Source organism: Melospiza melodia, chromosome 20 (assembly GCF_035770615.1).
Source record: "Melospiza melodia melodia isolate bMelMel2 chromosome 20, bMelMel2.pri, whole genome shotgun sequence".
NCBI lineage: Eukaryota > Metazoa > Chordata > Aves > Passeriformes > Passerellidae > Melospiza > Melospiza melodia.
The window spans coordinates 3,633,473-3,646,133 of record NC_086213.1 but is presented as its reverse complement, the minus strand read 5'-3'; the positions used below and the strand labels follow the sequence as shown (position 1 = coordinate 3,646,133).

The 12,661-nt window shown below is 48.8% G+C and overlaps 1 protein-coding gene across 1 annotated transcript in view; it reads right to left on the bottom strand.

The window, feature by feature from the left end:
* Positions 1 to 1,531: 1,531 nt before the first annotated feature.
* Positions 1,532 to 12,661, bottom strand: part of LOC134427261 (T-box-containing protein TBX6L) — a 30,661-nt gene continuing 19,531 nt past the window's right edge. The window contains exons 4-11 of the mRNA XM_063172950.1: positions 9,326 to 9,470; positions 8,233 to 8,335; positions 7,625 to 7,789; positions 7,179 to 7,325; positions 6,595 to 6,665; positions 5,724 to 5,815; positions 5,212 to 5,404; positions 1,532 to 4,614 (exon numbers count right to left, since the gene is read on the bottom strand). Coding sequence (XP_063029020.1) covers positions 4,188 to 4,614; positions 5,212 to 5,404; positions 5,724 to 5,815; positions 6,595 to 6,665; positions 7,179 to 7,325; positions 7,625 to 7,789; positions 8,233 to 8,335; positions 9,326 to 9,470 — 1,343 coding nt within the window. The 3' untranslated portion in view covers positions 1,532 to 4,187. The remainder of the gene's footprint in view (positions 4,615 to 5,211; positions 5,405 to 5,723; positions 5,816 to 6,594; positions 6,666 to 7,178; positions 7,326 to 7,624; positions 7,790 to 8,232; positions 8,336 to 9,325; positions 9,471 to 12,661) is intronic.

Sequence of the window (12,661 nt, the reverse complement as noted above, 5' to 3'; positions counted from 1 at the left end):
GACAGTACAAAGCAGCTTACCTGGAGGAGCAGGGGGCCAGGCCAGCAGCAGAGGGCTGGGAACAGAGCCACAGAGGCAGGAGCAGGGGAATTCCTGTGAAAATACAGGAAAACTCCCTCACAGCCACTGACACTGCAGCAAGGCCGTGGCTCTGAGAGCGGCTGTGCCCAGAGCAGCTGAGGGACACAGAGCAGCCCATCCCCACCAGGATCCAGAGAGGTGCCTCCATTCCCCAGCAGGCCCTGCATGGTTTTATCCCTCTTTCTTTGCTCTTGGCACTCAGTGGGTACCTGGAGGCCAAGGGCAGGCAGGTAGGGCAGCTCTGGCAGCAGGGAAGAGGCCCGGAGCTGCTCCAGCTGCCCACAGCAGGTGCCCAGCACCGCTTGTTGCTGCAGCCAAATGCTGCTCCCCCCTGCTAAGAGGCTCCGCATGGATCCCACCCTAGGGCTTGGGAATTAAGTAGAATTTAAGCTCTGCAATAAAAAGCCATTTGACTCGAAAGAATGTTGTTATTCCTGGGAGGGGGTTTGCGCTGCTTGCTTGGATAGCCTTAAAGTGAGCTGCTACTTGGGCTGCCCAAGGAAATGTGGGAGGCTCAAGGAGCTCTACGACAGACAGCCCATCCTGGCAGTAGGGTCAGCCCAAAGCAAGCCAGGAGTCCTGCCCGGCCTGGCTGCCCAGCACCAGGTGCTCCAAGAGCCCCAGCCCAGCACGGAAATGCTGCTCCCCCGATCTCCTCAGGTCTCTCTGCAGACCCGGAGCCTCCATGGCCCGCTCGGAGCCCCGCGGGCCGGGCAGGCCCTGCCCTGCTCTGCCCCACACGCGTGAGGGCTCGGCCCCGCTCCGGGCGCCGGCCCCGGGGCGGAGCTCGGCCAGTGGCACCGTCCCAGAGCTTGGTTCGCACTAACCCCGCACACCCTTGTCCCTGCAGCAGCTGGAAATTAGAAAAGCTCTCAGTGAAATCAGCTGGAAGTTGTTCCTGCAGAGCCAGCGCAGGTCCAAGTGCAGAGGGCACAGCTCGCCGTGTCCCCCACAGGGCTGTGGGCAGAGCCGGGAGCTCGCTGTGCCGTAGGGAAACTGCCGAGCCCGCAGCTGCCTGGGCAAGAACCGCAGCATCGGCAAGAAAGCATTTTTCTGCCATTCCCATCTGCATTGAAGCAGTGGCAGACAAGGCTTAAGGCTGCAAAAAACAGTAGAAGAAACCAAAATAAATCAAGATCTTGATTTTCCCATAGGAAATTCACCTAAATCCCATTTATAGTCCATTTGCCCTCCTCCTTATGTAACTTCTCTGCAGGAGTGGAGCAGAAAACACAGAGAAAATAAACAATTTGCTGCAAAGAATTGGTGCAAGAGCCTGACTCACATCTAGCAGTGTGCGCAGATAACCTGAGGCTCACTGAACACACTGTGGAGAACAATGAATGCTGAAATCAACAGCGTGTCATGCATGTACAAACTGGCCCCAGGTAACATGACTAAAGCACAGCACGTTGTGCTTGAGAAAGATGCACAAAACCTACATTTTTGAGTTTATTTTATTAGTCTTTACGGCCTGACTTCCACATGTCTCATTTCCTTTTATTGAAGCTGTCAGAGGCATTACATTATCTCACATGCGTGCAAAACCAGCATTTCAATCGAGCTCATACAGGCTTGAAATGCCACAGCTTAGGAAAACAAGGCAGTGGGAGCTGCAGAGCGAGGGGGCGGGAGCAGAGTCCAGAGCACACCTACAGGCAAAATCTCCCAAGGCTTCCCGAGCGAGCCGAGCACAGTCTCTAATCAGAGAGAAAGGATAGGTACTTCTGCACGCCGGATGATTCACTGGAGAAGGGCGAGCAGTCCTGTTGCAACAGAAGGCTGATGAGTAATTGATGGCTCGTCCTAGGCACAAAGCCGAGTCTTTTACCCCGTCTGCCAAAGCAGCTCTACCGACATGCCCAGGGGGCAGCAGCACCTGCGCTGCTACTGCAAAGGTTTGAAAGAAACGGCATTGCACTTGTATTTTCACAGGAATTCCCCAGTGCTGCCCAGCTGGCCTCAGTTACTCATGCTCGCTGCAGCTTTTCATCCTCATTAGCGCTCCGTGACAGGGAAACACATCCCAGCTACAAAGATAAAGCAACAGATCCAGCCAGGTAGCCTGTGGGGGATGCATTCTCTCTCTCTCTCTTGTGGGCATGCTGCTGGCAGCGATCCCATGAACAAAGTACCCCCTCGGGTCCCTGCACATGGTGCCCAAGGCACTCACCTCCCCGGCCATTCTGCTCCTCTCATTTCCAAGATGTGAAGGACAGTGGTAGCAAAATTAACTACTAATGACCAGAGACAGCCTTTTACAGCTGACCTGCCTTCACAGAGCTGGCATTTGGACAGCAGGAAATCATGATATTTTGGCATTAACAAAGGCCTGCTACACATTTTGTTTCCCCAGCCAGATTTCTTTTTAAGTGAGTTGCTCACATCCACATGTGTGTCATGCACAGCAGGTACAAACCATTACTGGCCAGGGTGCCATCAGAGGGGAGACTCACAGGGCATTATGTACATGTACTGTGGCAAAGTCTGACCTTTCTTTAAATGCTGCACATCCTCAAACCCTGGGAAGCCCAGGGGAAGTACTCAGCTGCTCTGTACATATCATAATTGTGGTACAAAAGCAGTTTGCAATATACAATTTAAATAAGAAAACAGTCATTGTAGCTGAGCCCACAAATTTACAGGGCTGCTTTTCACAGTAATTTTAACAATAACAACGTGGCTCAACATCCCTATGCTATGCAGATGCACACCGAGGAGCTGGTGCCCCAAAAACCTGGTGCACAGCCTTTCCCAGTGTCCCTGCACAGGGGTCCTGAGGCACAAACTGCACAGGTCTGCTCAGAGATAACATCTTGCTACACACACACACTCTCACACAGAAAACCATCTGGCACACAGGCTAAATGACACACCTCAGTGCCACACAGCAGCTATTAGTGTGACACGAAAACATTCCCTAAATAACACCCAGGAGCATTTCTATCCTCCCTGAGAAGCAATGAGTCTGTGTCACCAAGTCCCCAGTGCCATCTGCACGTGGGCAAACAGGGAGGCCTCCCCCTTCTAAGAGGAAGATGAAAAGAATGCCTGCTTGTGCACAGGCTGCTCCTGCCCAGGATGGGACCACAGAGGAGGGAGGTGGAACCACTCTGATTAAACATGGACAGATCCCTGCAGACTCCCAAACAGGTGAGATAACTTCACACACTCACAGAGCAGGGCAGGAAGCACAGCTATAAATGATATTCTCCAGGCAGGGAGTGGGAGAAGGAGTAAGTTCACAGTGGAAAATCTCCTTTCCCTCCAAAGGAAGAGTCTGGAGTGACAGAGAGCACTGCTGTTCATGGCCCTGTTTCTGACAGCATTGGAAAGCCCCAGAGGAGCCCCCCACATTCCATGAACCACATCCCTCCACATCCACAGAGCTTTTCACTGACCTCGAATCTGGGGCTGACAGAGGAGGGATGGACTCAGGGACAGGAAGACACCACACACACCCTTGCTGCTACTTCTGCATGGAACAAACTCTCCCCTGCCTGCAGACTCTGCAAACTCTGCCCCTGCTGTGCTCCAGACACACCTTGCTGTGCATTTTACTCTCACCTGCTGCTGGAAGAAAGGCAAGACTCTAGCTTTACTTTGACTACACTGACTGAGGAAGCTGCTCAGAGTTCACCAGGATTGCTTGCTTTGCTTGCCTTTGCAATATTTTCTACAGCTTTCTGGCCACATGGATGGCTTACTGGAAGTCCTCAGCCCCTATCTCCTTGCACCAGGTCCCAGGAGGAAGGGATGTTGGAAGCTGCCAAATGCAAGGTGCAAACACTGACTGTGAGTTCAGCAGCTATTTAAATACTGTTCTTGCAGACCTCTGGTTTCCTGCTCCTGCTGGGAAAAAGCCACTGCACAACACATTGAGCCTGATCCACAGTGACATGGCTGGGGCAGCCACCAGTTCAACCACTGCTTGTGAAATATGGTGAGGGTTGTTGTGCAAGGAGACAAGGAAGTGAAGGTGTCCCACTCTACTGCTGGCAGCAATACCTCTGCCTAGTGTAGGCAAAGCTTCACAAGTTCAACAGTAAAGTCAATCTCATTTACAATTTTCTTTCAGTTTTTTCACTGGGAAGGGTCCTCCCCATTCACCAGCAGGCGTAGGGGAACAGAGGGTACTGGCTCCACTCTGCCATGGTGCCGTGGGCATGTCCTGGAGTTCCCTGTGTGTTGTACTCCGTGGAGAAGGCCGAGTAGCTCATTGCCCTGTACTGGCTGTGGGAAGGCACCACCCACTGCCCCAGGCCCTGCTCGGTGCCATAGGGACCGTACATGGGCGCGCGGGGCCCGGCTTTCCCCACAGAGTCCAGAGCCATGTTCACCACTCCTGTGTAGTCCTGGGGAGGAGGCAGAGGTGGGGGCAGTGGGGGCAGGTTGGTGAAGCCCTCTGGGAGCTGTTTGGAGTCGTGCTCGGGCACCATGGCGAGATCCAAGGCGTGGCATCGTGCGCGGAAATCGTTCAGGGTGGCGGTGTCACGGCTGGGAAGCTGCTGGCTGTCCCCAGCTTCGTGGAACCTGGGGCAAGGGCAGAGAGAACAGCAAGTCAGACCTACCAGTGTGGAAAACCACAGAAAACCCACAAATATCCTCTGGGGAAAAGCAGGGCAAGCTCTTCCCCTTGCCTACTGCTTCATCTTACTGTTACCGTGGAATTTGGCCCAGGCCTCACTGTCACACTCACAGAAAATGAAATGCCAGAGAAGGTGAGTCCAGAGTAACTTAGTTCAGGCTAAATTCTAGTCTGCACTCACTCACACCCAATTTTGCAATGAGGAAGGAAAATGGACTCTTGTAACTCCTCCAGCACTTCCTCCAAAGGACAGGCAAGCTCTGTAGTACTCAGAGCTGGCTGGGAGAGCATTTTGGGACAGGGAAATAAGAACATTACAAAAACATGAGCATGCCCAGAATCAGTGGGTTTGAACTAGAAGAGAAAGGCTATCCTTGGACCTATGTCCATGCTAATCTACTATCTCTCAGCCACATGTGCTCTCCAACAGAAAGGCATCCTTCCCCTATTCCCAGCTGGCTGTTTTTCTGAGGGAATGCCCAGCAGAAGAAGAGGAATCCCATCAGTTGAAGTGTGGCTTTGGAGCAGGAGGCAGCACTCACCGATATGTGTGGTAGGATGGTGTTGGCACCTGCTGCTCCCTGGCCAGAGGCTCCCTCTGCTCAGCAGGCACTGGTGAGGCTGCAGGGAAGGCCTGGCTGCTGCTCTGCTCCGAGCCCCAGAAGGGATAGCCACTGCTCACCACCACCGGGTTACTCTCTTCCTTCACGTCCACATTCTCATCCTTCTCAAAATCTGCCTCAAAGCAGGGAAAAGAAAGAATGGGAAAGAATGAGAAAGGGAAAGAGGCAAGCAAAGCTCACAATGGCCTGTTGGCAGTTGCAGTAATCACAGGGTGGTGGAAGAAAACACAAAACCACCTCCTGCAGTCCTTCTGCCTTAAGGGAACAGCCCCTTCCAGCTCCCTTCTGCCCAGCTACTGTGGTGGTCACTCCTGCCTGCCCTCTCTCCTTGGCTGTGCTACTGCAAGCAGCACCATGAGCTGGAGCAAGGAATGATTTAGCTTAAAAACTTGCTGAATATCATTCTCTGGCTTTGTTGTGATCAATATTACCACGTTCCTCAGCAGCAGGCTCCTTTTCCTCAGGCAGCTTCCTCTTCTGGCTCTTGGCTGGACTGGGCTTCTGGCATTTGGCTCGTCCTTCCCTGGAAAGAAACAAGACATGGGGGTAGCTTGGATGTAAGCTTTTTGTCTAAATATGTAGGCAGGGATGCTATAGGAAAAGAAAGAAAACCCATAACATTTTTAAAGTTTAAGTAAAAAAGAGTCAGTTTTGGCCTTTTTTCATCAGGAAATTTTTTTTGAGGAGATTTTTTTTTCAGGCATAAAATAACACAAAACAAAATCTCAGATATTTTTGTAACATTTTCTGCTTGGGAGAAAACCTCCATTTTTTTCTTCTCTATTGCCAGTCTGGGGTTGCAATTTAAGCTGTTTTTTTCAACTCATCTACTGGCTGCCCTCAGACCAAGCATAAGATCTCACTGGTATTGGATCCATTTTCCCTCTTGCAGACAAAATCTCCCCCTGGAAGAGACACTTTTCCACCCACAGGAAAAGGAGACAAGGGAGCCTCCAAATGTCAGAATCAAGCTGATCTCCAAGAGGCCAAATGGTCTGCTGTGGACTCCTGTTATCACTGCTATTCACATGTCAGACTCCAGTCTAGCTCCAATGTGCAAGAGAGTGCAGGTCTCAAATTTGTCACACCTCCCACATTGCTGTAGGAATTGTCACCTCCCACTCCCCAAGTCTCTTGAGAAGAGGCTGCACAGAGGGACATCACTCCCAGATACAGGGAAATGCAGTGTGCACAATGCAGCAGCTCAGCAGAGCTGGCTGGTGGAGTTCTGTTCAAAGACCTTGGGTAAAATTCACAGGTGAGCTCCAGCTAGAAACAAAGTGAAATGAAAAGACAGTTTACCTTCGAGTGTTCTTCCCATGCTCACGGAAACCTTTAGCAAATGGATTGTTGTCAATCTTGAGCTTTGTAATCTTTAAATGAAAAGAACAAGACTCAGCATCACAGTGACTATTCCAAGACCTTCACCTTTATCACAAAATATTTATCACAAGAGATAAACTGTATTTATCACAAGAGATAAACTGTGTGAGGGTTTTGGACATGGCCTTGCCAGTATCTCAGCTCTCCCAGCAGCTCCCATCATGGATTAGGAACTGACCCACAGAGAGAAGTGACCCTGCCAGGGCCAGCAGGGATTTGGGTGGGATTCATCTGGCTACAGAAATTTACAGGGTGAGGATCTGTATCTGGACCTGCAGCCATACTCTTTACTGCATTTGGAGTTCTGTGCCACTCACAGTGCACTCAGGACCATCACAGTGCATGACTCATCACAGAGGAGATGTTTTCCACAGGAACCACAATGTGCCTATTTCATCCCACTCTTCACCACAGGTGCCCAGGATGAGCAGACAGGAAGGAGCCACCTCCTCTACAGGAATTTTACAGACAGCATGTCCAAAAGCAGAGCCTGCACACCGTACCTGCTCGTTCTGGTAGGCAGTGACAGAGGTGAAGACAGTCTCAGGGAAGCTGAACACCTGGAAGATGCTCCAGCGGACACTGAAGAGGTCGTCGGCCTGCACGATGTGGAAGCGCGGCTTGTAACGGTGCATGGAGTGCAGGATGATCTGGGACACACAAGGGACAAGGTTTCCATGTGCCACCACTGCCAGCACACTGCACATCCCCTGTGCAGACTCCCAGGACACCCATTTCCAAGCAGGGACTCCTTGGGATTGGTGTCTGACAGCACAGACCCATGCCTTCCCTGGCAGGGAGCCAAGGGGGCACAAGGGCTGGGCTGAGGGAGGAAAAAAGGGCACCTGGATATGTTTTAAATTCTACATCATCTAATTTCTCACAATTCCTGCTTATTTCCCACAACGTTCATCTGCAATGAATTCCAAGAGAGCACAGCACAACCTACATGCCCATGTTGATCCAGAGTGTTGTTAGTGAGCTTCAGTTTTTGGAAGGAGACAGGTTCCTTCATCCAGTGGCTGCCAGGAGCTGGGGAATCTGGGTGGACATAGGTGCGACAAGGCAGCTGGGGCTCTGCTTTTCCAGCAACTTCCCACTGATCTTTATTCCACTGTGAAGGGAAAGACAGAAATCTGGAGCTTAAAAAAAATGCTTTCAGTACAGAAAAAGCCCAGCAAGTTTGCTTCACTGTCAATTCAGTGCACTCCTCTGAAGCACAAGTAGCAGATTCTCTCTTATGAGCCATGATCATGTTACCAAATCAGCTCCAAGTTTAGGCTTCATTTTTCCTCCCTTTCTCCCTATGGCTGCCAGAAAAGTCTGACATTAATCATGATTAAAACTGTAGTGCTTACAATGAAAATTAGTTACCTTTCCAGCTGCTCCCCAAGCAAACCTGACAAATAACTCCAGAGAGACATAAAATCCATCAATTACTTCTGAACTTTGTCCAAAGAGAATTTATTTATCAGTGTGACAAGTGAAGCATAAAGATCAATCTATTTCAAACAAAGATGAAAGGACAGCATAAATTCTGTTATTTAAAGTACTTACTTTGTACCTGAAGTTATCCATTGGCACAAAATCTACCAGCATGAGGTACTTGGCATACGGGATTAAGCCAGAGACTTTGATTTTGCATTGAGGAAACATTCGTCTGAGGGAGAAATGAAAAATAGAGAATAATGGTTTCTCTGAACAGTGGCTGTTAATGATCAAGCAGCATGTCACATTTGCTCACTACTGTGCAAAGCCCTGTGAGCAGTATTCCTCCAGCCAGCCACTGACCATTTGTCCATCTCACTGATGGACTGTTTAGTCCTGTGGGGTTGGATGGGACAGACATTAACAGGGCAGCAGGCACTGAGGGCCTGACACTGTTTCAGCTTTTGTTCTTCCAATTCCTCTAACACAGCAGTGGGAAACTTGAAAGGAGCTATTTGGAGGCTGTACGTAGTTCCTGGCCTGCTGCAGCCCTCACAGCCCTGGAGGATGGATTAAACCTGAGCGTGGGCAGGAGACGTGCTCTCATCTAAGAGCACACCCAGCTTTCTGTTCCCCTACTCCCTGCCACTACTTTTAACTTCTGACTCTGCAAAAAAGCTTTGACAGCTACCTCCCTACCCAAAGGGATTATTCCAGCTCACAGCAGCTTTGACACAATACTTTACAGCTTCACAATTCCATCTTCTTTCACTGCAAGCTCCACGATACATGACTCATTTATACTTCAGTGGAGTCTGCACACACAGATCTTTAAGAGTCTGGGCCATATTTTTGTCTGCAAACACAGACTCAAACCCAAACATTTACTGCTCAACTGCTGCTGCCTGAGATCCAGGCAAAGGGAGCCCAGGGCACTTCCAGAGCAACCTCAAAGTGACAGGAAGAGCACCAGTGTTAAGTGGTGAGATAAGGGTACAGGAGTTTTCTCAGCACATCAGCCCCACAAGTGACCCTTTGCACTTCACAGTTTGGACTCCTCTGACACCCTGAAAGTGCAATTTTTCTGCCAGGATCAGGAGGATCTGCATAACTGGCTACAAAAGCAGTTTAAGGGCCATCATTCAAAAAATGATCACCTGGAGACTTTGCCAACAGCTTGGAGGGGTGTGGTGTGTGTGGTCAGCTGTCCTGTGCCCCTTACCTGCCAGATTTGGTGATGATCATCTCAGTTCCTATCTGGTGAAACTTCATCCAGAGCCCCATGTCCTCGAGGGTGACCACGATGGAGCTCTGTGGGAAGGGCTCCAGGCTGGGGGAAGGAAGGGCCTCACACGGCGCTTTCACGTCTGCAGGGAGAAAAGAGACACTGGCTGCAGACAGACAGGAGGGGAACTGACCCTGCTCTGGGCAGTCTGTGCCACTCCCAACCCCCTAAAAACTGCTCCTTCTCTTCAAAGGATTTCTGTTATTTACTAGGCTCAGAAGTAGGGAGCCTTTCCTAACATGTTTGGGTTTAGCTGGTGGGTCCTTTTGTAAGATCTGTGTGTTGTACCAACCCAACCTAAATTCCACTGTTACAAAACCCACACTGGCAGGTAGCCACAATCACTGTGCTGGTATGATCAGGGTTACACAAAACACTTCATCAAGAGAATACAGTGGAAGCTGAAAGGACTGGAAAGATTTTAACAGTGGGTAACAGGGGAAAATAACAAGTAGGTGGTAGCAGAGGTGAAAAATGCCCCAGAAGACAAAGATGAGACAGACAGGAGCCCTAAATGTAGTGAAGGCAAGAAAAGGAGGTGACAGACTATATTCTGAGAAGGGAATGGCTGCTCTGAACTGGAAGTGGAGCTGGGCACCACTGAGGAGCCTGTGACAGGGGTGGAAGGTTCTCCTCAGTAACACCCCATGGCAGTGCTGCAATCTGCCTGCTCTTCCTCTTGAGGCACAGGACCCACTGTGGGCCTGGAGAACAGGAAAGGGAAACCATCCTGGAGGAACTGCTGTCGATGGCACCAATCACCTCTGCACAGCTGCTTGGATTAAAAACCTCCTTAAAACCCCCAGCAAGTGCTCTCAGCAATATTGTAAGGCAGGCAAGATTGCTGCTGCCCTGCTGAAAGCCCAGTTCCATTTTAGGTCAGAATGTGAGCCAGTACAGTTCTGGTGGGCTGAGCTCAGACCCAGCAGGGTTTAGGAACACTGCCCTGAGGAGGGGTGAGCAGCCTGCTCAGCAGGGCAGCACAGGAGCTGGGCTGTCCCCTCTGGGTGCTGCATCAGCAGCCAGGCACAGCTATTTCTTTAAAAGGCAGATTTTTCTGCCTCTCAGCCTGATCAGATCTTATTCAGAGCACAGCAGAAAAAAAGGGAAATTTTACCTTGTTACAGCTTTCCTGAGTAATGCCTTCAAAAGAGTATTCACGAAAAGTAGACAACTATTTTCAGAGAAATTAGTTTTTTTCACAAAGGGACATCTTTCCACCAAAGCAACCCAATACAACTCTTAAGTGGTTCTTCCCTCAGGATTAAGAAGTAGAAAACATTAAAATGTAATTTTGTCTGTTTGTAGAGGTCTTTCGGTGTTTAAAAAAAAAATCCTCTACCCTTTTTTCTGCTTTGATCCAACATTAATGAACTGGCCAAGAAGTGACACCTAGTTTGCTCACCAAGATTAGCCTGTTAACATCTTCTTACGAAAGCTTCCCCCATATCCTCTTGCAAAGACATGAAAGCTGCCATGAGACCACGCATTTGGTAGCTCAGTGCAGCACATGTATCAAAAGGAGTTACAATAAAATTGGGCTGATTTCCCACAGGAGCCATCCAGTCACAAATAAATGCAAACAGGTTTTGATTAGCTAGACAGATGCTCACTCCTTCCCCAAATGAATTTGCGAATTAACATTTCTTTAAGCAAATTCCAATGCCATTAAACGAGACTACAAGAAGGCAGATCTCAGGAGTCTTTAGTGAGGGGAGATTTCCAATGAAGTCAAGAGGAATTGAAGTGAAAGGAGTTCAACACTGAATTAAAACTCAAAGGCAGATATTATAATCTGGTTTTTACCACAATGAGTCCACAATGCACCTGTAGGAGCACAATGCTGCAGGAGCCAGGGACAATAATGCTGCAGCTGAGGTTTGAAAATGCAGTTAATGCCTTTCGCTGTGCAGGTTTGTGTGCACAGGCTGAGGCTGAAAAGCAGGACATGGTCAGTCTGCCATGGTGTGAGCTGGGGAATGGATCCACTCAGCTGCTCTCAGCTTCAGCAGGACCCTGCAGTGATGGATCTGTTTGTAGGATTCTGTTTGGAGTTTTGTTTCCCTCCCAGTTTGTGCCCGTGTAACTGATGGCAAGGCTCATGCACTCACCCTCCCACAGAGATGCCTGAGTGTTGGAACTATGGCATGGAGAGGTTTGGGCAGAGTGTCCAAGCACTGAGTGGAACTTGTGTGAGCTGTACTTCTATGGTTTCCTCTTCTGTCCAACTTGGCTTTAAAACCATTACTATCTGAAAGAGATTTAAACCTTTCCCAGCAGTTCTAGTTTTACTTTTTAAAAAATATTCCTATTGTCTTTGTGTTGCTAACACCACAGATGGTCTGTTCAAAAACATGTTCTTTATGTCCAGATGAGGTTGCAAGGGAGGCAGCTGCTATGATAAAGGCACTGAAAATTAAGAGATCTTCAATCTATTCTGTGCTTCATTTCAAGGTCCTCATAACAATAGGAGTAGCTTGTGCTACAGTTTCTGTACTAGAATGAGCCATACATATATTTTTGTCATCTTGGGGACAGAAAGGAAAGAAGGAGAAATGTGAGACAATTGAGTAGTTTTAGGAGGAAGATCTCTGGATAGAAGACGCTGGAGTGCAATTCCCTCACCTAAAGCAGTTCCTCAATTAATTTTCCTTTACTGAGACAATGTTAAAATGTCAGAATATTTGTTGCAGCCTTCCCAAAATTGTGTAGGATAGGATTTGCAATACTGGGAAAACTCCAATAAGGGAAAAGCTACACTAAAATCAGTTATTATTATATTTGTTGCTGTTATATTCCAAGTGAAGCCCAACACTCACAGCTATCCAGTCCCCACCAGGGATGAGCACACATCAATATACAAAGCTTTCTAATAAATTCATCTTGCAAACAAGCACAAAAACCCCTCCCATGTTCTCTGATCTTCTCAATGGCAGCAGAAACACCCCAACCCTCTGGAGGGAGCCTCATTTCTCAGACCCAGAGAGTTTTTGGGCAATAACAAAAATATGATGTTTTACAAATGCAACAGCTTCAACTCTCAGATGCATCCAATCCTCACCTGGAACATTTCTGCTGTAGGGGGTCGTACACAGAAGCAATCCAGTAAGAAAATGAGGTGAACACTGCAATATTTGGAATCTTTAACATGAAAAATCCATAATACAGTCTACTTTTTTTTTTTTTCATTGCTGCTCTTTTGTTTTTCAACTTAAAATTCAAGTGGCAGAAATCAGTATGAATCAGATCAACACAGCAGGGACTGAAAAAACC